The sequence below is a fragment of the Mya arenaria genome, chromosome 14 (genome assembly GCF_026914265.1).
Source record: "Mya arenaria isolate MELC-2E11 chromosome 14, ASM2691426v1".
NCBI lineage: Eukaryota > Metazoa > Mollusca > Bivalvia > Myida > Myidae > Mya > Mya arenaria.
The window spans coordinates 4,073,015-4,100,509 of NC_069135.1; the positions used below are offsets into that span (position 1 = coordinate 4,073,015).

A 27,495-nucleotide genomic window follows, 5' to 3' on the forward strand; every position below is an offset into this window, starting at 1 on the left:
GATAAAGAAATCTTGCCCAGACCAATTATGATCGTGGAACTTCGTGCATCTAGATTGAAAACTATGTACAAGCGGTGTCCCAAAGTGGAGTATAATTGTTATTTTAGGAGAGAGGATGAAGAGAATATAATACAAAAACTACATAAGTATTCAGCGTGATTCTATGCAAATAAGGATCATTTTAATAGACATTTGAACAACAAGATATGTAACATTTAGGCTCACACCATGTTAACATCAGTATGTCAGACAACACAAAGTTGTCAGTAATTTTCTGTGTAATGTCAATAATCCTAATACTGTAATATTTTGCCTTGTCTGTATATTTACCTACATCTTAAGCATGGAAGTCATAAATCTATGAACAGGTTAACCAGGGATTGCTGTTATAAATTAACTTTGTATAGTTTTATAACACAATCTTATTGCAAAATGAATAGATTTATAGCTGCACTCTCACAGATTGATTTATTTTAACTACTTTTTAGCTCACCTTAGCCGTAGGCTGATGGTGCGCTTTAAGGATCGATGAATGTCTGTCGTCCGTCGGACATCCAAACTTGGTTTGTTAACACTCTAGTGGTCACATTTTTGCCTCAATTGTCACGTAACTTGGTCAGGATATTTTTCCCAGTAATTGCTCGGACAAGTTCGAATATGGGTCATCTGGGGTCAAAAACTACGTCACAGAGCCCAAATATGGAAAAACCTTGTTAACATTCTAGAGGTAACATTTTCAATCCAAATATCCTGGAAATTTGTCAGAAAGGTTGTTTCGATGATTTCTAGCTCAAGTTCGAATATGGGTCATCTGGGGTCAAAAACTAGGTCACAGAGCCCAGATATGGAAAAACCTTGTTAACATTCTAGAGGTAACATTTTCAGCCCAAATATCCTGGAAATTTGTCAGAAAAGTTGTTACGATGATTTCTAGCTCAAGTTCAAATATGGGTCATCTGGGGTCAAAAAATAAGGTCACATAGCCTAAATATGGAAAAACGTTGTTAACACCCTAGAGGTAACATTTTCTGCCTAAATATCCTGGAAATTTGTCAGAAAGGTTGTTTTGATGATTTCTAGCTCAAGTTCGAATATTGGTCATCTGGGGTCAAAAACTAGGTCACAGAGACCAGATATGGAAAAACCTTGTTAACACTCTAGAGGTAACAATTTTAGCCAAAATATCCTGGAAATTTGTCAGAAAGGTTGTTTCATTGATTTCTAGCTCAAGTTTGAATATGGGTCATCTGGGCTTAAAAACTAGGTAACAGAGCCCAAATATGGAAAAACGTTGTTAACACACTAGAGGTAACATTTTCAGACCAAATATCCTGGAAATGTGTCAGAAATGTGTTTTCGTTGATTTATAGCTAAAATTTGAATATGGGTCATCTGGTTTGTGACTCCAACTTAAATATTGTAAAAGTTATTGCCCTTTGTAACTTTTTAAACAAATACATACTTTTCAAGTTTTTATACGCCTGTTAAAAATATGAGACATAGTCTAGTTTCACTTGTGGCATATGGGCTTCCAGGCTAGCCAAAGCTTTGTAGTCACCTGAGAGTTATTGCCCATTTATTATAGAAAAGTCCAGAGCATCTTTTTAAGTTTATTCAGGTGAGTGATATAGGGCCATCTTGGCCCTCTTGTTTATTTATTGTCTCGGCTTCAGCTGATTTAAGCATCAGTACTTTCAAACAATTCATATTAGATAAATCACAATAGGATAAGTCTCATAAGTTTGGAAAACTGCCGATCATTTCATTTTTCTTAAGGGTTAATAATCTGATCTGATTTGATCTTAAATCAGCAGTCTTATATCACCGTTTTTCAGACTTTTATGCAAAATAAAGCTCATTTCAAGATAAAAAATAAGAAGTTGTCAAAACGGTCAGTCTGTGAGAGTGCAAAAAATTATTCACGCTGTTGGAACAATAAGAAAAAAATACCTGTTTTCATAAGATAAAGAGGAAAATCAGATTATTATGAAATTTTTCTTAGTTGTTGAACAAGATTGAATTTATGTATTTGTCACGATGAGAGTGGCAGGCTAGGTTTTATTTCATTGCATTCATAAACTGTCTGTGCTGTGGGCAGAGTAATTGATCGGCTTCTAAAATGGTTGCCATAAACTCTTCTTCTCAACTGCACAAGTAGGCACTTGTGCTCTTTTTTATCTTATAATTCATTGAGAACATGTATTCATCTGGAACTACATTAGAAGCTTAGAATAAAAAAAATGACTAAATTTATCAAACCTGATCTTTGAACAAAGTTTTTTAGCCTTTCATATTTCATCACTGTCTGGGCTCATTCTGTTTATATTTAAGTTGTAATTTTTGAACCTGACAGATACTGCTTATTCAGGTAAATGCTGTTTTTTTATAAAGTGAAAAAACGCAGCTGTAATCCTTTATTTGATATTTCAGGATTTTCTGTCTACGTAAATGCTAAAGCTTAAATACTTTATTGTAAATATATATTTTAATGTATAATTAATCATGAAGCCCATATTTATCATGAAAACTTGTGCCCTTTCATTGCTGTAAATTGATCTAATGCTTTAGAAAAGTGGATGATGAGGAGTATGAATTTCAGTATCTCTATAGCAATAAAAATCTAAAGATCTTATAGGCTTTTGTATCGCTTGTGATTCGTTATACTTTTATGTCCATTTTAATATGTCTATATCATATTTTTGTTTCTATCAACTTTCGTTTTGCCACTAAATGACGTGCCATCATTAAATGGTATATGATGTTGACTTCTTTTCTCGAAAAATTGAAGAATAAGGAGAGCTTTGCTTCTCACCTTAGTGTCGGCTTCAGACTTTGGTTAAGGTTTTGCATGTAAGCACCTTTAAGTCACTAATCCCAGCAAATACATTATGTATTGCATTGAAACTTGAGATATGAGTTAAAAAGTATCTATTCATAACCTACTTAATAAATGAAGTTTGATAACACTATTTTGAATAAAATGCATATAATTGCTGTTTATTATTAAACATACCGTAGTATATCATGTATAGGACGCTAGCATAGATAGGACACAGGCAAAAAAATAGTTGAGAAAACGGGTAAAACCCCTTAATATACAAGATAGAACGCAGCGGAAAAATGTCAAAATCGGAGCCGAAAAATTGAGGTTGGTAAAGTATTTATAACATATATTGAAGAAAAAAAAAAAAAATTGTATATAAGGCATATTTCGATAACTGTCTTGTGTATTTCGATAATTATCGTCGTATTTCGGTAATTAAGCTTACACAACAATGATATATGTCTTGACATTTTGAGAACATTCACGCATATTATACAAATGCCGTAATAGTACCGACACGCCTTCTGACTGACAGTCAACCGTTGCAATAGTCCCGACATGCCTTTTGAATGACAGTAAACCGTTGCAATCGCAGCAAAACTGATGATTGTTTTGATAAGGCATGTCGCTGTGCGGATTAAAGCATGTCGGCATAATTAATGCGTGTCGGTAATTAGCCTTGCCAGCGGAAGGCACGACGGGTAAAGTGCGAACAAACAACCATACGGTATTACCATCGCAATAGTTTGTTCTATTGATGTTTTTCTAATGACAGACAGCGGGTGTTTTTTTCACCTTCGCACATTTGAAAAGATTTGATAGTGACAATAATGCTACTTTGCGTTATGCACATTCCTTTATTAATTTTTTAAAACAGTAACGTACAACAAAATGTTTTGTAAAATATCGAAACATTAAAATCATGAACAACGATTAATTGATATTTACATCCTTTCCCGATTTTTCGTTGCCGTTATAACTCAATCCAGTTAAAGTGCTGACTCACATCGAGTTTTTGTGAATAGCGTCCCTTTTGTAAAAAAGTAAACACTCGTGTTTGTTTTCAATTTATTTCACAATAAATCATTTTAAAGTAAACATTCAATATATTTCTGCGTGTGTTAACTTGCTTGATTTTACCTATGTCAGTTGTTCTCTTCGGTGACGCAGTACAGATACTTACTATTACCGCGTTCTTCCCTGGTCCGATATTTTCAACATGAAATGGACTTGGAAAAAACCCAGTTGAAATTCTTATAGCATAGAAAGGACGCAGGCAATTTTTAAGACGAGAATTGGGGGTAAAAAAGTGCGTCCTATGCATGATATAATACGGTAGTAATTCTAGTCAAGGTTTTTCATGTAAGCACACATACATATAGGTTAATATCTCAACACATACTTGATGTATTGCATTGGGACTTTATACAATGGTACTAAACCTTCCAACGTACTTGAATAATGAAGATAAATAACTCTATTTTGCATATAATGCTAATTTAGGCCCTTTATTATTTGCCTGAGAAATTCCATGTTTTGCATGTTAAACCACATTTAAGTCAATATATTTTGCAAATACATCATGTATTGCATTGAACATTAATACATGCGTTCCCAACTATCCAACCTACCTTATTAATCAAGTTAGATAACTCTATTAGGCATATAATTGCTGTTTATTATTCAACGTAGAAGTTCTGGTTAATGTTTTGCGTGGAAGCACACATAGTTTAATATCACAGCAACTACGCAACATATTGCATTGAGACTTTATACAATGGTACTCAATCAACCAACCTTGAATAAACAAGTAAATTAAAAGTGTTTTTTGCATGTAATGATAATAATGTGGGGCACCTTGGGTCAAGGTCAAGGTCACTGTTACTAAATATAAAAATGGTTTGTACTAAATTACTTGAGTAAGGGTTGAGATATTGCAACCAAACTTTGTATATTGGAAAGGTTTCTAGAGATCTTTCATATGGCTGGGAGTGTGTTTTGGGCTCCGAGAGTCATGGTCACTCTTACTAGAAATTGAATAACAGTTGGTACTGACTAAATTTAGTTTACATTTTGTGACCAAACTTGGTATTTAGGAAGTGTTTATGGGGACCTTTTATGGAGTTGCGTTTGAGGCCCCTCAAGGTCACTGTTACTAAATATATATAACCGTTTAGTACTGAATAACTTAGGTTAAGGTTGACATATTGTGACCAAACTAGTCTTGTAGGAAGAGATTCTGGAGGACTTCCACTGAATTGCATTTTGGGCCCCTAGGGTCAAGGTCTATGTCATTGTTACTAGACTTAAAAAAAAACAGTTAAAACTGAATCTCACAACAAAGGCTGAAGTTCTTCTGACAATCATTGAGAACCTTGTTTCGTCACATTGTGGCATTTCTTCTTTACTTTTTAATTTGTCTTTTTTAATGCTACTGATAGGTACATATCACATCATCATTATTGTGTTCATTTCAATGACAAAGTCCTATGACAGGTCTTATTAAATTACAAGTATCTCTATGGAAAACATATGAAAAAAACATTTCATGTAAAGTTTGAGTGATGGAGTATAATATTCATTATAATATTTATACATTTTTCAGGTGTTTAGTTCAGAGGGCTGTTGGAATTGTGCCAGTGAGAGCTTACAGGTTCTTGGTGGCCTAGGATACATGAAGACCTATCCTTATGAACGCTACCTCAGGGATGCCAGAATACTTATGATCTTTGAGGTAGGGTATTGTAGATCTAGGATACATGAAGACATATCCTTATGAACGCTACCTCAGGGATGCCAGAATACTTATGATCTTTGAGGTAGGGTATTGTAGATCTAGGAAACATGAAGACATATCCTTATGAACGCTACCTCAGGGATGCCAGAATACTTATGATCTTTGAGGTAGGATATTGTAGATCTAGGATACATGAGGACCTATCCTTATGAACGCTACCTCAGGGATGCCAGAATACTTATGATCTTTGAGGTAGGATATTGTAGATCTAGGAAACATGAGGACCTATCCTTATGAACGCTACCTCAGGGATGCCAGAATACTTATGATCTTTGAGGTAGGATATTGTAGATCTAGGATACATGAGGACCTATCCTTATGAACGCTACCTCAGGGATGCCAGAATACTTATGATCTTTGAGGTAGGATATTGTAGATCTAGGATACATGAGGACCTATCCTTATGAACGCTACCTCAGGGATGCCAAAATACTTATGATCTTTGAGGTAGGGTATTGTAGATCTAGGATACATGAGGACCTATCCTTATGAACGCTACCTCAGGGATGCCAGAATACTTATGATCTTTGAGGTAGGATATTGTAGATCTAGGATACATGAGGACCTATCCTTATGATCGCTACCTCAGGGATGCCTGAATACTTGTGATCTTTGATGTAGGGTATTGTAGACCTAGGATACATGAGGATCTATCCTTATGAACGCTACCTCAGGGATGCCAGAATACTTATGATCTTTGAGGTAGGATATTGTAGATCTAGGATACATGAGGACCTATCGTTATGAACGCTACCTCAGGGATGCCAGAATACTTATGATCTTTGAGGTAGGGTATTGTAGATCTAGGATACATGAGGACCTATCCTTATGATCGCTACCTCAGGGATGCCTGAATACTTGTGATCTTTGATGTAGGGTATTGTAGACCTAGGATACATGAGGATCTATCCTTATGAACGCTACCTCAGGGATGCCAGAATACTTATGATCTTTGAGGTAGGATATTGTAGATCTAGGATACATGAGGACCTATCCTTATGAACGCTACCTCAGGGATGCCTGAATACTTATGATCTTTGATGTAGGGTATTGTAGATCTAGGATACATGAGGACCTATCCTTATGATCGCTACCTCAGGGATGCCTGAATACTTATGATCTTTGAGGTAGGGTATTGTAGATCTAGGATACATGAGGACCTATCCTTATGATCGCTACCTCAGGGATGCCTGAATACTTATGATCTTTGAGGTAGGGTATTGTAGATCTAGGATACATGAGGACCTATCCTTATGAACGCTACCTCAGGGATGCCTGAATACTTATGATCTTTGAGGTAGGGTATTGTTGATCTAGGATTCATGAGGACCTATCCTTATGAACGCTACCTCAGGGATGCCAGAATACTTATGATTTTTGAGGTAGGGTATTGTAGATCTAGGATACATGAGGACCTATCCTTATGAACGCTAACTCAGGGATGCCAGAAGATTTATGATCTTTGAGGTAGGATATTGTAGATCTCGGATACATGAGGACCTATCCTTATGAACGCTACCTCAGGGATGCCAGAATACTTATGATCTTTGAGGTAGGATATTGTAGATCTAGGATACATGAGGACCTATCCTTATGAACGCTAACTCAGGGATGCCAGAAGATTTGTGATCTTTGAGGTAGGATATTGTAGATCTAGGATACATGAGGACCTATCCTTATGAACGCTACCTCAGGGATGCCAGAATACTTATGATCTTTGAGGTAGGGTATTGTAGATCCAGGATTCATGAAAACCTATCCTTATGAAAGCTACCTCAGGGATGCCAAAATACTTATGATCTTTGAGGTAGGGTATTGTAGATCTAGGATACATGAGGACCTATCCTTATGAACGCTACCTCAGGGATGCCAGAATACTTATGATCTTTGAGGTAGGGTATTGTAGATCTAGGATACATAAGGACCTATCCTTATGAACGCTACCTCAGGGATGCCAGATGATTTATGATCTTTGATGTAGGGTATTGTAGACCTAGGATACATGAGGACCTATCGTTATGAACGCTACCTCAGGGATGCCAGAATACTTATGATCTTTGAGGTAGGGTATTGTAGATCCAGGATTCATGAGAACCTATCCTTATGAACGCTACCTCAGGGATGCCAGAATACTTGTGATCTTTGAGGTAGGGTATTGTAGATCTAGGATTCATGAGGACCTATCCTTATGAACGCTACCTCAGGGATGCCAGAATACTTATGATCTTTGATGTAGGGTATTGTAGATCTAGGATACATGAGGACCTATCTGTATGCCAGGGTAATAAAGACATATCCTTTTACATACGTTCTCATGGGTATTTCAGGTAGGATATTTTATGGTATGGATTGGACATACAAACAGCCGTGTTGAAGTATGTTTGGTATTTATCATCTTGGATGTAGGATAATGTTTGTATGTGACACGTATCCTGGTAAATATTGCCAAGGTATGATGGGATTCTTATGATCTTTTTAATTTTTCTTAAGTACTTGTATTTGACTTAAGTATTAAATAAATCAACTGAAAATAAAAGATAAAAAGAAATTTGCTTTTTACTGAATGCTAAAATATTTGTCTTTTTCAGGGTACAAATGAAATACTGCGCCTGTTTATTGCATTGAACTGTCTGAAATATGCTGGAAAGGAACTCAAGGAATACCAAAAGTGAGTCAATTCCCTGGATTTTATTGTCCACCCATAGGGTAGGAGATAGGGTAGCACCCGGTCTGGTTCCATCCTTATGTCTTTACATTACACTTATGTGTCTCCCATATCTTTGAAATTGATCTTCAACTCAATGCACTGCTAGATATCAATACCAATGCAATGTTTGAAATCTATAACTACATAGTACCACTCTTAAATTGGTATTTTAAATGCAAACAACATATATATATATATATATATATATATATATAAATATATGTGAATATCACAAGGCTGATACTTGGCAGGGGATTTCGCCATTTCTGTAGAATACTGTTGTTATGTTGATGTAAACTCTTTCAAATATTTACTGGAGTCATAGCTTTCCAATGATGTTCTTAGTAATACATCAGTGAGTGGGTAGTATGGGTGTGTTCATTTGACATTGACATATTGGTGATGTAAGGATGAGCATAAATTATGAAATATACTTAAAAGCACAAGTGTTAATGTGATTTAGGGTGACAACTTGAACTTTTATATCCATATACCTCCAATTCTAAGAACAACTCCAAGATAATAAAATAATTTAAAATTAGAAAGATTCCTTATTCATTACTGTTGTGCTTTTCACATTTATAACATTAATTATATTTCAGTGGGTTTTTTTTACAATTAATGCTCAGCTTTTACTGCTTTTATTCTGCAGAAATAAAAGTACAAACACTTCATTAATAATCCTAGATTTTGTGAGTCGAGTACTGCACAAATTTAAAATGCCAAATAAACCGGTAAGTAATTTAAACATGTTTTGATTTATATATTTTCAAAAAATACAACCTGCATGATCATGTTCACATGCCTTTATATGTTTTACAGTGTTACCTTTTTCTAAGCTATTGTTCCATTGTTCAAGGCTATTGTTCCTTGTTTAATGCTATTGTTTCCTTGTTCAAAGCTATTGTTACCTTGTTCTAGGCTATTGTTCCCTTTTTCTAGGCTATCCTTCCCTTGTTCAAGGCAATTGTTCCCTTGTTCTAGGCTATCCTTCCCTTGTTCAAGGCAGTTGTTACAGTACACTCAAAGAGTTAGACCCACTTTCCGTTTCACTCCGCTGATTTTCGCTTTCGCGGCCAACACAATGATTTTATCGACTGTCCGCGTTCCTCAGAGTTTGAATTTAAGGCCCTCGGAGGGTGATCAGTCGACCGAAGAATAACGAACGTGGCGTTCCTCGGAGGGGTTAACTCCGCGAAACTCTGCAGACACTTGATAAGAATCTACGCTAAAGTAATTTTATTTTTATTAAAATTTTCAACCGATTACGACGGCCCCAGTAAATTGCTATTATTCTTTTTCCTCTGCCCGTTTTGCATGAAGTTAGCTTACCACAAGAATGCAGTCGTATTTCACTAGTTGCACATGCATCTTATAAACGTGTTTTTGCTAATGACTGAATACATTCATAAACACATTTCATCCGAGAAAGGCTAGGTTACACATTTATGAAAAATCAGGAGGTCAAACACGCGTTAAAAGTTCACAGCGCATGGTTTTGAAGGCCTTCTTGCCTCGTTTTCTGTGGAAAATTCCATTAAACGTCATAGCTATTTTTAACCACCAATAATAAATAGTAAATTCTACATTGTATTGATCACGTGCTTGACGTCAGAGCTCATGCTTCAAAATCGTGTAAATAGTCGGCTGCTTTATGATGCAATAAAATTAGTGGCAATACTTTAATGATTCAAAGTTTATTATTCAAGACAATATTCAATTGGCGTTTACAGACACAAATGCAAATTAAACGTTGGTACATGTAAGAATCTTTTACGCTTAACAATGTGCATAAGCATAAAAATAAATAACATCTAAACAAGAATGATTTCTTGCTTATCTGATTAGACTCAGAGTTCCGCCGCGGGATAATTAAATCTGACGATTCTCAGCGCTATGGTTTATATTAAACTCGGCGGTAAGGGGGGAAATTTAAGCGAGGGCAACAGTTTTACACTCGGAGGAAATCCGCGAGGAAAGTGGGTCTAACTCGTTGAGTGTACTGTACCTTGTTCTAGGCTATCCTTCCCTTGTTCAAGGCAATTGTTACCTTTTTCTAGGCTATCCTTCCCTTGTTCAAGGCAATTGTTACCTTTTTCTAGGCTATCCTTCCCTTGTTCAAGGCAATTGTTACCTTGTTCTAGGCTATCTTTCCCTTGTTCAATGCTATTGTGCCCTTGTTCCAGGCTATCGGTCCCTTGTTTAGTGCTATTGTTCCCTTGTTCTAGGCTTTTGTTTCTTTGTTCAATGCTATTGTTCCCTTGTTCTAGGCTATTGTTTCCTTTATCTAGGTTATTTTTCCCTTGTTCTAGGCTATTTTTACCTTGTTCAATGATATTGTTTCCTTGTTCTAGGCTATTGTTTCCTTTATCTAGTTTATTGTTCCCTTGTACTAGGCTACTGTTTCCTTGATCAATGCTATTGTTCCCTTGTTTGAGGCTATTGTTACCTTGTGCTAGGCTATTGTTTCCTTGTTAAATGCTATTGTTCCCTTGATCTAGGCCATTGTTCCCTTGTTCGTGGCTATTGTTTCCTTTATCTAGGTTATTGTTCCCTTGTACTAGGCTATTGTTCCCTTGTTCAAGCATATTGTATCCTTGTTCTAGACTATTGTTTCCTTTTTCTAGGCTATTGTTTCCTTTTTCTAGGCTATTGTTTCCCTTTTCTAGGCTAGTGTTCCATTGTTCAAGGCTAGTGTTCCTTTGTTCAAGGCTAGTGTTCCATGGTTCAAGGCTAGTGTTCCTTTGTTCAAGGCAATATTGTTCCCTTGTTCAAGGCTATTGTCCCTTTGTTCAAGGCAATATTGTTCCCTTGTTCAAGGCTATTGTTCCTTTGTTCAAGGCAATATTGTTCCCTTGTTCAAGGCTATTGTTCCTTTGTTCAAGGCTATTGTTCCTTTGTTCTAGGCTATTACGTAATCCACTAAACAACCCAAAGGTGGCGATACAGTTTGTGATGAAGATGATGGGTGAACGGCGTGGAAAGACACCCAAACTTACGATGCGACTTTATGAGAATGTCCATCCCACACTCAAGGTTTGTGTGACCCAGGGTCAGGTGTAATGCAGTTGCAAAATAACCACCAGCATATTGTGTAAAACCTTGTTCAGTAAAACTGCCAGAAATGGACTTGGACTCACACTTTTTGAAGTCTAGGCTTATCCCTTATTCAAAAAACCTTTAATGCGACTTAGACAATATGTTAGATGATTTCTGAAATATGTCCTACACAAGCATAGTGGACCAAAATTATGCATTAGGACTTAATGCTCGATGACTTAACTGTAACATTTCTGTTTTCACAACTGGTATGACAAATTAAAATGTAGTTGGTGTATGAAAAAGTAATTCATGATTGCATATTATAAATTGTTACAGCCCCAAGCAGATGAGCTCGAGACAGGGACCATTTACCTTGAGAGGGCTGTACTAAAACTCCTCAGGCAGTATGGCAATGTAAGTTAGCATATTTGTGTAGTGTACTGGTAGTATTGAAATACTTGGAGAAGGTATCTCTTGATGCAGTATGGCATATAAGTTGGCATGTTGGTTAATTTTTGTCTATATATGCCTTAAGAGGCCCATACAAACTCCTTACGCAATACTGCAATGTTAGTTTGCATGTTTGTGTAGTGCTCTTTAGATATACCTGTAGAGGGCCGTATAAAATCTCCTGAAGCAGTACTGCAATAATAGTTGGCAAGTTTGCGTAGTGTTGTATAGATATACATGGAGAAGTCTTCTCCTGATGCTGTACAGTATATACAATGTAAGTTTGCATGTTTCTGTAGTGTTATATTAATATACCTGGACAGGGCTGTACAAAATCTCCTGATGCAGCTATTTTAGTTGGCATGTTTATGTAGTGTTGTATAGATATTCTTGAAGAGGGTTGTACAAAAACTCCCCAGACTGTACAGCAATTTAAGTTGGCATGTTTGTGTAGTGTTTTATAGATAAACTTGGTAAGGGTCGTTCAAAATTTTCTCAGACAGTACAGCAATTTAAGTTGTCATGTTTGATATTTTAGAGAGGGCCTTACAATCATTATACAAATGCTACTTAATATTTATGTGAGTTTATCTTCTATTGCTCATGAACTTTGTTTTATAAATACAACAGCCAATTTGATTTAAGGTCTATAACCCTATATTTGAGATCCTTAAGTATTCATTGTATACCAAATGCCAGAGCAGGAATATTTGATAGAGTGTTGATAATCTTCAATTGCTTGAAAATTAAAACTTAAAGCACAGTCTTTTCAAGTAAACATAGGATTCATGAACAATAAAATTATCAAGAATTCCAGCCATGAGAAAAAAAGTTGTTTTGAATGTATAGCCTTAAGATTAATCTGCTTATTTCAGGGCATCATTGATGAACAGATGCAGCTGAAGAGGCTTGCAGACATGGCCATTGATCTATACGCCCTAACAGCATGCATCGGTCGTACATCACGCTCCCTCAGTCTTGGCTTGAAGAATAATGAACATGAGGTTAGCCTTTGTGTTAATTTTAATCTTATCATAAAAGCTGTAACTGATAGAATCATGTTTAGCACATGTCTAGGATATTATTGAAAACACTTGGTATATAGTGACAACTGAATAAAGGTGGAGGCCTTTACATACCGTCAGCCCCCTCATCCTCTTGATACCTGAACCAAAATCACTTCAGATTTGAATATATTGAGTATATTATTTTTAAATCCTGTATGAATAGAATACCAAAATAAGGTTGTTGTTTTTATGGTGAAAAAAAAGTATGGGTTACATCTTAGCGAAAATAAAAAAAGCAATAAATATGATACCGCATATGTGTTAGTTAAATTATTCACATACTTCGTGTTTTTGGTATAGATACAACAATTTAATACAAATGGAGTTAAAATCAACCATAACCTTCAAGTCAAGGAACCATTTAAATTGAATAATGGAGGATAATGTTTTGTTGCAGTGTACGGTTGTAATATATTTCACCTAGTAAGAACCAAAAGCTATATTTCACAAATAGTGTAGCTGTATAAGTAAAATAATTACTTTTGCAGTTCAAGAGCTGAAATTGTGATCTTACTCTAAAAAAAAAATATATATATATATTAATAATTTTGTAAATTAAATTTTCTTGGATGTTATGTGGTCAAAGGAGATAAGATAGAGAAAAAGAAATAAACAATCAGTCACAGTTCGTCCTATGAAACACCATTTTATTGAGCCTTTTCCGAGCTTACTAGTATATTTTCTGGATGAGTCGATTTGAATTGTGTATTCTATGATGACAAGTGTCATGAGCTACTTGTCATATTTGTTATGATGAAGGTTGCTAAAATAATATTTAAACAAATTTTGTTGTTACACAAAAGTTACCTATGGAAGCTCAATTGTCGTTGGATGCAGTCTCTCTGATAAAGTTGAATTCTAAAATAGAGAATTTCTTTGTGTATATCCACATGTCAGACCTATTACTGAATTATGTAGCACAATTGGTCGAGGACTGGTCATGCAGTGACCCCATATTTTTCTGTATTTGTTGGCGAAATTTTATCAAACCAAAGTGGTGTCTGTTTACAGATTCTGATGATAAGTGAAACATTTCCATAAATTCATGGGTGTAAAGAGGTTGTCAATGTGAAATATACAATACAGGTCTAGTATATGAACCGATATGGGATATATAGGCGCAGTAAACCTTATTATTCATATTGAAGATTCGTTCTCATCTGATATTGTTTCTTTTGCCCCGTATAATCCATATATCGGGTCACCTACTCACCTCATAACTTATAATAAATGTATTTATGTATAATATGTAAAAAAAAATTATTTCTGCGGTCCATTTTTCTAAGGTTAAAATCACTTAATTTAATATTTTATAAATCTCTATTTTAATGTCATTGTGAAGGAAATTATATCTCCATAATTTCATGTTTCAATTTTATTTTTTTTCAGAGAAATCTTACAAAGTTATTCTGTATCCAGGCTTCTCATAGAATATCGAACAACTTCAGGAACATCATGATGGGTGAGTAAGATCATTAAGCCATCAATGGTCAGTATTGTCTTTAATTTTAACAAAAAGTCACTTGGTTAACTTTTTCATCAGTTCTGTGCATACTTTTTTTTCTCTATTGCCGAATTGTTAAAGAGAAGAGGTCCAGGGGTCGTATTCAATAAGCATCTTAGTAATAATTTTCAACTAAGTAAAAAATTGCCATTTTTCTAATTTGAATTTTAAGAAAACGAACATGGTTTGTACACCAAAAATATGAAAATAAGCAAGAAAATGGTTTAAACAACATATGCATATGAATAAATCTGATGAAAAGTAGCAGGTATTTAAAATAATCGTTGTCAAAAATTACGAAATTCTCACTAAGTTGAAAATATTCACTAAGATGCTTATTGAATACGGCCCCAGGTATAGTGTAAATGTTGTTAACATTGAGCTGATTGTTCAGAACCTTGTAAATGTTATCAACTTTGTTAACGTTATCATTGTTAACTTTGAAATTGAACTCTGGAAGTTTAGTGTAGACATTCGTGATCTGCTGTATTTCTTGCTAGATTTGGGACAAACATTTCAGCTGTACTTGTTTCATTTTAATATTTGAGCATATTATAAAACTATTTCACGTTTAAAAGTTAACAATGATGCCATTAATCTCGTTGATAACTTTAACAAAGTTCAACACAATAGGCCCAATGTCATTGTCTTCAGAGTTATAAATTCAACCATGGCCATCACTGAAACACACATTTAATATATTTCCAATATTGATATGAAATTAGATTTTTGGTTCACGCAAACATTGTTTTGGCAAGCCAAACTATCAATTTATATAAATTTAATCGAACTTCACAGAATTGTAGATGACTGAATACAAAGGAAGATATGACATGCATAGCATATGTGCTCCAAAATCAAGGTCACTCTTGGATGCACAATATTCGTTAATTAGACATAACAATTTAACTATTCATAGGAAATGTTTTTTTATTGCTCAAAATATTTGTAAATTATAATAAATAATGTAAATTAATCTGGCTTGTAATGCCCGTAGTTTAATTTTCTTATCAATGGTATCTAACATACAGGATCGTCATTTTTGAAATGTTCTGTAATGAGGGAATGTTGCGGAATTATAATATTTCATGACAAAAATATACCAGTTGTTTGAAATAGAAACTCGGGTCAAAAACATTAAGAACAACCTTTGTATTTACTGGCCGGACATCGCATATTCAACCCTTTCTGGTTAGTGCAGGCCTATGCATGTGTGAGTTTGATTTAACTTAATATTGATTTCAGGTGACCAGCTGAATGGGGATGATCTGAGGCGTGATGTTGCAGAGGATATTTTCAAGCACCATGGATGGGCCGCGTCCCACCCCCTAGATATGAGTTAAACCAGAGGTAGTGGTGCTATGCTTAAGTTTATACTCACCTTCTGAGATCTTGACAAGTACTTCTCTACATCTGAGAGAGGCCTACAGACCAGGAAAAACTTGTGCATATTTGGCGATGTTTACATCTGTGCGATAATTGTTGTGTGATTACTTTGATAGTAAAGAGAAAGGTCATAGTAACTTGTAGTTAAATTATATATGCCAGTTCTGACATAAAGACATGATTTCAATAAATTTGAAATACTAAGTAATGTGCTAAAATTTTGTTATCAGAGAATCTCACATTTTTTTTACACAATGTGTTTATGTTGACAAAAATTGTGAATGACAAATGATTTATGCATGCACATATGAATATATTCTTTGTATTAATTTATCAATAAAATTTAATAATTTCCCGTTATCAGTTTGTATGCACCTAAAAGATGGCATATTGGAGCGATCTTTGTCTGTCTGTCCATCTGTTCCCATTATGTCTCCGTCGTAACTTGATCACTCATAATCAAATTTCAATCAAAATTCACCTTCTTGTAAGCAGAATTGAATTGTATGTCACGTACAAAACTAGTGTGAATGTAGAGCACCATGGAAAGAGGTGTCCTGCATAAAATCTGTATTTCAAAGCAAGCCATAACTTTCTATTTATACAATTTTAATCAAACTGCACAGCTTTCTTGACCTACGTACATGTAGGAAGGTGTGACATGCATACAGTTTGTGCCCAAAAGCGAAGGTCATTATTGGATCATTAATATGGATTTCAAAGCAATACTTTGTGAATTAGACATTTAGATTGCGTTTTAACTATCCATAGAAATTGAATCAGACTTCACAGAAATGAAGAGCACCATGAGAAGTTGTGTGACATATAAAAAGGTCAAGGTCATTCTTGGAGGACACAAGTATGGATTTTTTAACAACTTAGTGTGTCAGTCATAAATGTTAGATATCAATAGGAATTCAATTGACATCATAACATGGCGAGTAGGTTTATAATTCCTGATCTCATTTTGAATGTCAAGGTCAACCTTGGAGGTCAATATTGCCAAATATAGATTTCATAGCTGTACCAAAGCATAGTTACTCTCTTAATAGATTTCTTATCTATTTTCAACAAGTCATACAAGTCATGCCATATTTCAGGAGACCACTCCAGGGAATGTTGACATTTTTCTGTATACCAGGGGATTTTGACTTTAGATATCTAGCCACTGTAAAAGTTTGGTAAACATCAGAAAAAAAATATAGGGGGTATTGTGTTCAAATGTTCAATGAAAACAATTTTGCCAATTTTAAAGGGCTATAATCTAGGCATGCATGGACAGATCTGGCTGGGTTCAAAAGAATTGAGCTCTCATTGATAATACTTAATACTGCATAAAATGGTAAGCATCTGATTATAATTTAAGGCTGTATTATTTTCACCAACTCATTTAAAACACTTGAGATTATTTCAAGGGCCATAATCAGGTCATGCATGGAAGGACCTGGAAAAATTACACAGGATATTGGTTTTCTGGGGGAGTTTTCCTACCACCAAGGATATGGCATGTATGCTTGATGTCTTATACTTAACTTAAAAGGTCTTCTCTCTGTTACCAGTGTATTTGTTGAATAATAATAATAATAAATAGCAAGTTGCATTTCACCTCTTGTCGAACACTATTAACCTCATTATGAAACATGTCATAAAAACAACAACAATTGTTTTGTTCAACAATATATTTAATGAACCAATAAAAACAAGAAATGGTGCAATAGACATAACCAGGTTTTCATTGATTGACTGAAGAACGTCTGCCTTCGTTGTGAGATTCAGTTTCAACCTGTTTCTATTTTTAGTAAGAGTGACCTTGACCCTAAGGGCCCAAAATATGACATCATGAAAGTTATCCATAAACACTTCTCATAAATGAAGTTATGTCAAGATCTGTCAACCCTATCCAAAGTGATTTAGTTTCAACCGTTTTTATTACTTGACCACAGGGCACTAAAGGCAATCCCATGAAAGGTCTTCATAAACTCTTCCGTAATACCAAATGTAGTCAAGATATGTTAACCCTAACTAAAGTTATTCAGTTTCAACCATTTTTTCTATTTTCAGTAATGGTGACTTTGACCCTAGGGGCCCCATTTGCAATCCCATGAAAGATACCCTTAAACTCCTCCTTTATATGAAGTTTGGTCAAATTTGTCAACCTAACTTAAGTTATTCAGTTTCGTAGGTGAGTTTGATGCCTGAACAACAACGTACATCATTCTTATAACTTGATTTTATTTACTATGTGATCACCTGGTTAACAATAAAAAAAGAAACACTTAGCAACAAAGAGCACTGTTAATAAAAACATACTCTTAAAAAACATCCATCCTTTATTTCTTAGAACATTGAACCAACATATTCTAAAAAATAAAGGTTGATGTATTTTAAGAGTGTATTTTCATTAACAACTGCTTTTCTGTAAACTTCTTTTATCAAATATACTTGTATTTTGTCAAAACAATGTCAAATTCCCAGCAATTTGCTTAAAGCACCAAAACAAGAGTTATTTAAAATTCCTCAGTAAAATTCACAAGGTATAAAATATTATATATAAATACTAGAATTCCATGGAATTGGAAGTGCCTGGCACAGTCAAACAAAATTTAATAAGAGCAGTCAGTCATGTGACAAGTGGCCCAGGTTGGATAGCAATTACTAGAGCACAAGAGATGTTTGTTAACATGTATTGCCAACTAGTCATTTCACACAATGTCTGTGGGGTAGTTTAAGGTTATGACCAACAACCCTACAAGATTAAGGATACTAGGTACGAGTTGATGAGTTATAGTTTCCAGTTAAATATGTATGCATTCTGCTGACAGCGGTGAGTTATTAAAATGGATAATATATATATAGTAATAAAGCAAGCATAATGTCTTAGTTATTAACATTTAAAAATGACTACTGGTGGGACTGGGGTCAATTATTCTGGTATTTATTGTGGCGTTTGGCTTCAAAACCAATGGTTGGATAAGGTAGGTTGTTAGGTACTGTTGCTGTACTGATTCCGAATGTTGGTAGGTACACACAGTCTTAAAAGGATCCCAGTCAGTTTATGAGGTGTCCCTGGTTCCTTATTTTTTATGAACAGTTTTGATGTCTCATAGTCTGGTCATAGGGTCAACATTGATATTTCCCAATAACACTGAATGTAATCTTTCATAAGACTGCAGCAAACTTTCAACTTTCAGTTATTTGTTCCGATTTTTAAACTTTCAGTGATATGTAGATCATTACAAAGTCCAGTGATGTACAAGCAGCGAAATGAAAGTGTACCCTGAAAGTTTCTATGTAATCAGTTTGGGGCAAATTTATTTGCTGGCACCACGAACAATTTTTGATATGGCATGTGATTGTGGTGTTTATTGATTTTGTCTTGTGATTTGAAGAGATTGCTTTAGCCTGGAATGGTTATTTTAACTTTGTTTCTATAAATGTGAGTTTCTGTGAAAAAGACAAGTGCTTCAACATCTTGCATTGAGAAGGGTAACAATTAATGTCTCGCATGGAGGTAAAATCTGTAAGCCCTGTAGTGTTCTAGAGTGACCTGGGCAAGCATATGCCTGACCACTGCTGAAGTTATGAACACCACAAGCTCATCATCTGACAAGCCTTGTACAAGCGAATGACAGGTTTGCGGTAATTGTGTCCATGTTACCGGCAGTCCAGTTGGTCCATTTTAGGATGTTTAGAATGAGATGTAAACCAGTTTGATAGGCATAACACTTGATTGTAGTGAGATGCCTAATGGTAATTATGCTCTAGTAGCTTTTCTATTGTTTTTTTTTGGTCAAATTAGAATAGCGTGAATGTTGGTGGAGTTAAGTAAAAAGTCCACAATTTTTTCCTAAGCCCCTTACTTAACTAACTATATTTCTGACAATCATCACCCTGAATTTTTTACCTGATTACCTCAAAATCGATCAATAACCCTATAATGTATATTTCAAGTTGATAACCTGGTCAACTGAATGTATCGGCAGTTGTTTTAACACTTGTAAATGAGTTTATGCAAAACAGGAGGAATGCAACTATTTCCTGCCAAAGAGACTTATTGATTGGATCTCAATTTATAAAACATTTGCAATTAGTGCTGGACAATTATTTTTATTTTGACTCAACTACAAGTCTTATGAACAAGCATACTGGGGACTATCTATTGTTCTAAATTAAAATCAAAGAAACTGAATCCATCATTTGGGTTCATGTTAACAGGGGAAGCCTACAGTTGTGGCTCCTCTATATATTATAGTGACTTCTCACCACTTATATATTCTTTTACTATAATAAGTCATTGAGAATTTTTCAGTTTAATTAACATCATGAAGGAATAACAGCAAGATTTCAGCCATTAAAGTCAACATTCACTTATTTTATATGACTGCAAATTTCATTTTATATGACTGCATATTTTAAAGGTGTTTTACTTGTCCAAATATTCTATCAAATTTTCTTAAGATTCTCGCATCCAGTCCAAAACTCATTTGAAATTGTCTTCAAAACTGTAGGATTCTCCTCCCTCATTTGAACCAAGGTTAAATGCTGATGTCAGTGCATCTGACAGCTCTCCGGCAACTTTATCTGAAACAAAAATAAATAAGTTATTGTTTCCACCTAATTACAATATAACAAAGATATTAAAGAATGGGTGTGGAGGTCCCTAGACCCCAATATCACTACAAGAGCTGTGGTAAGACAGCGCACTCGACTATGCCGCTTAGACTTAGAAGTATATACAATATTGATGTATGTGCCTGTCGAAAGCAATACAAATCAAATTAAAAAGTAAACAGTGACCATAACTCTCGCGGCCGCAAAACATAATCTCATGTAAGGTCATATATACCAAGTTTGGTCACTAGATGTCAAACCTAGCTAAAATTATTCAATACATAAGGTGACTTTGACGCTGCCCTCCCAACAGCCCGCCCAAACAATGACACACCCACTAGCCTGCCCAAACAAGGACACAAGTCATTCATTAACTTGTTTTCCCTTTGTGAAAATCTGGTTAAGAATATAAAAATGTGCTTGTCAAATGAAATCGAAAGAAAAAAAAGTAAATCAAGGGCCATAATTGGTATTAAGGGTTTAAATGGAGTTATGTAACATTGTAAGACGATAGTCGTTAATTGTGCGAAGTATTAAGTCAATCGAATAAAGGGTGTAGATTTTTTTTTATTAAAATCCAAACTTTCCCTAAAACTTTAACCCAAGTTCCTAAGTCAATCAGGGGCCATCACTTGTATTAAAGATAATTTGGAGTTATCTAACCTCATTATGTGATGGCCCTGAACAAAGTATGTGAAGTATTAAGGGAATTGAATGAAGGGTATTGGACTTAAAAGTGAAAATCCCAACTTGCCCTAAAACTTTAACTGAACGCCGACGACGACACTTGGGCGAGTAGTAAAGCCCTCCTTATTCTTCAAATAGTCGAGCTAAAAATACTCAAGTCAAATAACAACACATTTTACTTAAATAAATCTGGTCAGGTGTATTTTTACTCTTTTTCAAAATAAACGTTCTCATAGAATGTGTTGATAAAAAATGTTTGTCAATATTTCAAAGAAAACTAATTCTGGAGCCAAAAAAATGCTTGTGAATAAAACAATCAGGTGTCCTCTCAATTATTTACAATAGAATATTTTTTCTTTGGAATCTTCATCCAAGTTTTTGATGACCACATTCTAAGAGAGAATGTGCTTTTAACAAGAGCCGTCGTAAGACAGCGCGCTCAACTATGCCGCTTTGACTTAGAATACAATAACGATGTAATAATACCAAGTTTGGTCTCTTTATGTCAAACCTAACTAAAATTATTTGATATATAAGGTGACTTTGATGCTGCCCTCCCATTATGAAAATGTGGTTAAGAATATACAAATATGCCTTTCAAAGGAAATAAAAAAAAAATAAAAAAATAAAAATCAAGGGCCATAATTTTTATTTAGGCTTAAAACAGAGTTATGTTTCTTGTTGTAAGATGGTCGTAAATAATTTTGAATTTTATTAAGTGCATTTAATGAACGGTATAGAAGTTTTTTTTATTAAAATCCCAACTTGCCTTCAACTTTTACTTGCCTAAAACTTTAACCTAAGTCAATCAGGGGCCATAACTTGTATTAAGGATATGGAGTTATCTAACCTCATTGGGTAATGGTCCTGAACAATTGTGTGAAGTATTAAGTCAATTGAATGAAGGGTATAGAAGTTATTAAACAATATCCCAACCTGCCCTAAAACTTTAACCTAAGTTCCATAGTCAATCAGGGGCCATAATTTGCATGAAAGATCATATGGAGTTATCTAACCTCATTATGTGATGGCTCTGAACATCTGTGTGAAGTATTAAGTCAATTGAATGAATGGTATTAGAGTTTTAAGTGAAAATCCCAACTTGCCCTAAAACTTTAACCTGCCCTAAAACTTTAACCTAAGTCAATCAGGGGCCATAACTTGTATTTAGGATAATATGGAGTAATGTAACCTCATTGTGTGATGGTCCTGAACAACTGTGTGAAGTATTAAGACAATTGAACAAAGGATATAGAAGTTATTAATAAATATTCCAACTTGCCCTCAAACTTTAACCTAAGTTCCATAGTCAATCAGGGGCCATAATCTGTGTAAAGAATAATATGGAGTTATCTAACGTCATCATGTGATGGCCCTGAACAACTGCGTGAAGTATTTAGTCAATTGAATGTAGGGTATTGGACTTATAAGTGAAAATCCCAACTTGCCCTAAAACTTAAACCAGACGCTGACGCCGACGCCGGGGCGAGTAGTATAGCCCACCTATTCTTCGAATAGTCGAGCTAAAAAGTATAAATCACATATGATTTTAAATACCTTTTGATGTTATGTGGATGAGATTTAAGATTTAACTTAAGTCTTTTGGGGGCCATTAGGGGAATGGGGAGTGGGCTTGGGGGGGGGGGGGGGTCTTCAAAGAAAACTACATGTAGGATGTTTTTGTACCTTGTACTGATTTTCAACAATTTCACTGCAATTATGGAAATCTCTTCTCTGTTCAAAATCACTTCTAGGATAGTTGAAACAACACCACGCAGTTATTTTGCAGCCTTTAGTGATATAAAGGATAGTTGTTGGTTTGTGGTAAGATCACAATATATTTCAGGTGGTGAGCAGTTGCCTGGCATGAGTGACACAGAGGAAAAATATATTGTTACTTTTGTTGTTAACAAGGTAACATGCAAAATTGATAAAATGAACTTTTTTTCCTTTAAGAGTGTGCCAAATTTAAAGTTAACATTATTTTAGAGAGGACATCATTAACATTTAATTTATGTCCCTGCCCTTAGGTCACTGATGTTTAATTTCAGAGACCAAAACAATCCCGGAAATATGTGGAATAATGGTAATCTCATCCCTGAGGTATTTATATACCTGCAAATTGCGGGGAATTTACCTTCCTTAAAGGCTTACAAAAACAGGTCTCAATTTCACATATCTTGATACGAGATACTGTGAAAATAATATTTTTTCAATATGACACCAACATTGACATTAAGGCTGTGTTCTGAAATAAAGAGAAAAAAATAACAACTTTCTTTGACAGAAGCTTAATATCCTAAATTGACCTTTTTCCAAATATAATTTCAACATGTTTAAAGTCAAAGATAGATGCATGAAAACAATTTCTATGTGGTTTTCTTTGTCAGACATAAATACATCCTCCTATATCATTGATGCCATCCCTATAAATACATCCTCCTATATCATTGATGCCATCCCTATCTTTATTTTATAACAATAGCAGTCGCTGACCGCCATATCATCCGCCGAATGAAGAACATTATCTCCACAATTTGAAAGATACCTCTTGAACGAAAGGCAATAACTTTTAAGAATACAGAAATTGAGCTAAGGGCTTTGTTCTATTTTAGTAACAATGACCTTCCAGTGTGCCTTCTGTCAAAACAATCATTAATTCAACAATTTCCATTAGGGCAAAGTTGCTTTTAAACTATATGCGAGATATGATAAACTTATGAACAAATATCCAGAGCTAAGTTTTCTGTGGACTCCTTGTCAATATTATTTAACTGAATATAAAATTTGATGTAATGTCTCAAAAAGAGGGAGTTAGACTCCTGTCAAAAAAAATAGGATGAAATTGAGAAGAAGGCCATAACTCAAGAAATACGGCAGCCAGAGTTATGGTTCTTTACAAATCAATAGTATCCCTCAATATCATCAATCTAAATATGGAATTGGATGTCATTTACTTTTACCAAATAGGATCTATATGCATGCAAGTGTGTCAATACTGCTAAGACTTTAGGAGTGACAATAACATTAAAAATATCTCAGCCATAGTTATGGTTCCTGCACATTGAACTGCCCCTTAAATAGATCTATCTGTATATGAAGTTTGAAGTCAATAGCTCAAGACTTGGAGTTATGCTTCAGAAGAAATTAAGGTATGAACATGAGCAAAGGGCAATAATTAAAAAAAAATGTAGCCAGAGTTCACTGCACTTTCTCTCATTATGATCTTTTTGTATATGATGTTTGAAGTTTATAGTCAATACTTTACTCACTTTTTGAGTTATGTTTCGGACAAAAAGTGTTTGAGATGACACGCTCATGTGCTATTCATTTCTATATTGTTGCCTTATGGCAGGGGAAATTATGGACGAAACATCATAAATGTCTAGCAACTGCAGTATACACTGGTTGCAGCGGCATGTTATTATTTAGTGTTACAAATCATCAAAACAATAGTCATGATATTCATTAGATCCCATTCATGGTAAGTCAATATACAATTCATTTGAGTTGTAATAATGCCTTTTTACCCATTTTGTTTCATAAAAGACAATTCACCAGGACAGGTCAAAAAAGTATTTGCTTGCCGTAGTCTTTTTCAGTAGATCAGCATTATTGAATGTCTTAATTGATACTTGGTAAACACAAAAACTACATCATACATGCTATAATACATCAGGGGCCAAGGTCATTTAGAGTGGGGGGTATTTTGAGTGAGGCAGTCAAGGGCTACTGTAGACAAACATATTTAAAAGGATAGCTAAATTTTAACTATTTAAATGACTAACCCCTTCGTTTTCTTTGTTTCTTCATCTTTTTGAATTCCATCTTTCTGCCTTTGTTAAGCTGGGGAAGACCAGGATTGAGCTGTTTTTCTTTACTTTGGGCAATTTTCTCCTTCACAGCCAGAGTTTGTTTTTTTGATGATCTACTGGACTTTGGCTTGCTGACAGGTAAAGTGACTGTCATCTGTTTCATCTGCAGATAGATTATACACAATTATATATAAAGAACATTTAATTTATGAAGCCCTTCCTTATGGAATAGACATGTTGATGTCTATACTCAAACCAAGGTTACCAACTGTAATACAATAATGAATGCTAGATTTATTGGTTTTCTACACATGTGCATATTATCACTGATAGCATGTATACTTTCAAGATTCATCTCAATATATTGAACTGTTTTTCAATAATCGCCAAGGTTAAAGGTTTTAGCATGCCGTTTCCGCAAAACGACAGGAAAACAACAACAAAAAAGATCAATATTCAGTTGATTGATCCTTTTTTTTAAAAATATTTTGAAAAAATATATAGAATGAGCAGTATAAAGATTACTAACAAAAAACATACAGTTTATTACTTAAATTTTGATGATTTTATAATAATAGGCAAATTCACACAGATACCATGTGATTTCCTTAAATGATTTCTTGTATTTTTTTCTAAATTTAGATGCAAACATGTTTCCAAAATGCCTAGAAAAAGGACTGAATTTAAAACTAATGCCCAGACCTCAACATCCTCATCATCCTCCATAGCGTCATCATCATCATCACTATCAGCTAGGACCTCATTGTCATCATCACCATCTGCTGACATTTCTTCATCATCATCCTCATTTTCATCCACTAATTTCTTGTCAATATCATCAGCGTTCATGATCACTTCAGCAGGACCCAGACTTTCTACCAGCATGTGCTTTGTGCTGGTCTTGTCAAGGGCTAAAGAGTATTATACATTGTTATTGTATTTTATCCTATAAAGAATCAACTATTTAAAGTATTACAAAACATTTTGTGCCAATCATCGTTCAACTTAACATTTTTGTCACTGAAATTAAGAATTGAAGTAACATCAAACGTGTTTATTAGTCTCTTTAATGTTATCCACAATACATACAATTTATGATAATTCAAACATTCTTGAGTTTCATCCAGTTAAAAAAAAGTATTCTACTCACTGTCAATGACTTTCTGCTGTTCAGCCAGAAGACTGTCGATATCAAACTCTTGACCCATCTGTGTTATGATCTCTGCACTCATGTGAGTGTCTGTCTGCTCTGGGGGGTGGGTGTAGTAGTTGATTTTACCCCTACAACATGAAGTAGGTGTTGGTAAGTTTTTACATGTTATCTACATGCTGATTGTAAGTAAAGACAAGAGCTGTCACAGTATGTGACGAATGCCCCCGAATGTGACATTGACCTACGAACAAGGTCAGTACATGAAAAGTTGATCTTGCCTTTACGTGTCAAATACATATGGCAAGTTATTTTAAATTGCCTCTGAACATAAAAAAATACCACCCATACTTGACAACCTACACTGTTATGTCCTTATATTCAGAATTCCCTTGTGAATAAACACTTAGTGTATCTTTCACCTTAGAGGTAGGGACATGGGTCTTGCACACGACACGTCGTCTTCGTATGTGGAACACATATAGCAAGTGATTTTAAAATATGTCCATACAAGGGAAAGTAACAGCCCTGACACGACATCCTATACTCGATGTCCTTATATGCAGCACTCCATTGTGAATAAACACTAAGTGTGACTTTGACCTTTGAGGTAGGGACACAGGTCTTGCACGCGACACGTCCTCTTGGTATGTGGAACACAAGTGGCAAGTTATTTTAAAATCTGTCCATACAAGGGAAAGTTACAGCCCAGACACGACAACCTATACTCGATGTCCTTATATGCAGCACTCCATTGTGAATAAACACTATGTGTGACCTTGACCTTTGAGGCAGGGACACAGGTCTTGCACGCGACACGTCGTCTTGGTATGTGGAACACATGTAGCAAGTTATTTTAAAATCTGTCCATACAAGGGAAAGTTACAGCTTGGACACGACAACCTATACTCTATGTCCTTAAATGCAGCACTCCATTGTGAATAAACACTAAGTGTGACCTTGACCTTTGAGGTAGGGACACGGGTCTTGCACGCAACACGTTGTCTTGGTATGTGGAACACATGTGGCAAGTTATTTTAAAATCTGTCCATACAAGGGAAAGTTACAGCCCGGACACGACAACCTATACTCTATGTCCTTACATGCAGCACTCCATTGTGAATAAACACTTAGTGTGACCTTGACCTTTGAGCTAGGGACACGGGTTTTGCACGCGACACGTCGTCTTGGTATGTGGAACACATTTGGCAAGTTATTTTAAAATCTGTCCATACAAGGGAAAGTTACAGCCCGGACGCGACAACCTATACTCTATGTCCTTATATGCAGCACTCCATTATGAATAAACACTTAGTGTGACCTTGACTTTAGAGGTAGGGACAGGGGTCTTGCAGGAGACACATCCTCTTGGTATGTGGAACACATGTGGCAAGTTATTTTAAAATCTGTCCATACAAGAGAAAGTTACAGCCCAGACACGACAACCTATACTCT

General features: G+C 35.1%; 2 protein-coding genes across 2 annotated transcripts in view; one reads left to right on the plus strand and one right to left on the minus strand.

Annotated features, from left to right (window-relative positions):
* The window catches only part of LOC128218299 (complex I assembly factor ACAD9, mitochondrial-like), a 42,882-nt gene extending 26,753 nt beyond the window's left edge, over positions 1–16,129 (plus strand). Inside the window, exons 12-18 of the mRNA XM_052925945.1 lie at positions 5,430–5,558; positions 8,210–8,289; positions 11,235–11,364; positions 11,707–11,784; positions 12,696–12,824; positions 14,277–14,349; positions 15,637–16,129. Of these exons, the coding sequence (XP_052781905.1) occupies positions 5,430–5,558; positions 8,210–8,289; positions 11,235–11,364; positions 11,707–11,784; positions 12,696–12,824; positions 14,277–14,349; positions 15,637–15,734 (717 nt within the window). The 3' untranslated portion in view covers positions 15,735–16,129. The remainder of the gene's footprint in view (positions 1–5,429; positions 5,559–8,209; positions 8,290–11,234; positions 11,365–11,706; positions 11,785–12,695; positions 12,825–14,276; positions 14,350–15,636) is intronic.
* Positions 16,130–17,473: 1,344 nt separating this feature from the next.
* LOC128218173 (guanine nucleotide-binding protein-like 3 homolog) overlaps positions 17,474–27,495 on the minus strand; it is a 34,459-nt gene continuing 24,437 nt past the window's right edge. Inside the window, exons 14-17 of the mRNA XM_052925755.1 lie at positions 26,041–26,171; positions 25,593–25,801; positions 24,864–25,053; positions 17,474–20,358 (exon numbers count right to left, since the gene is read on the minus strand). Of these exons, the coding sequence (XP_052781715.1) occupies positions 20,258–20,358; positions 24,864–25,053; positions 25,593–25,801; positions 26,041–26,171 (631 nt within the window). The 3' untranslated portion in view covers positions 17,474–20,257. The remainder of the gene's footprint in view (positions 20,359–24,863; positions 25,054–25,592; positions 25,802–26,040; positions 26,172–27,495) is intronic.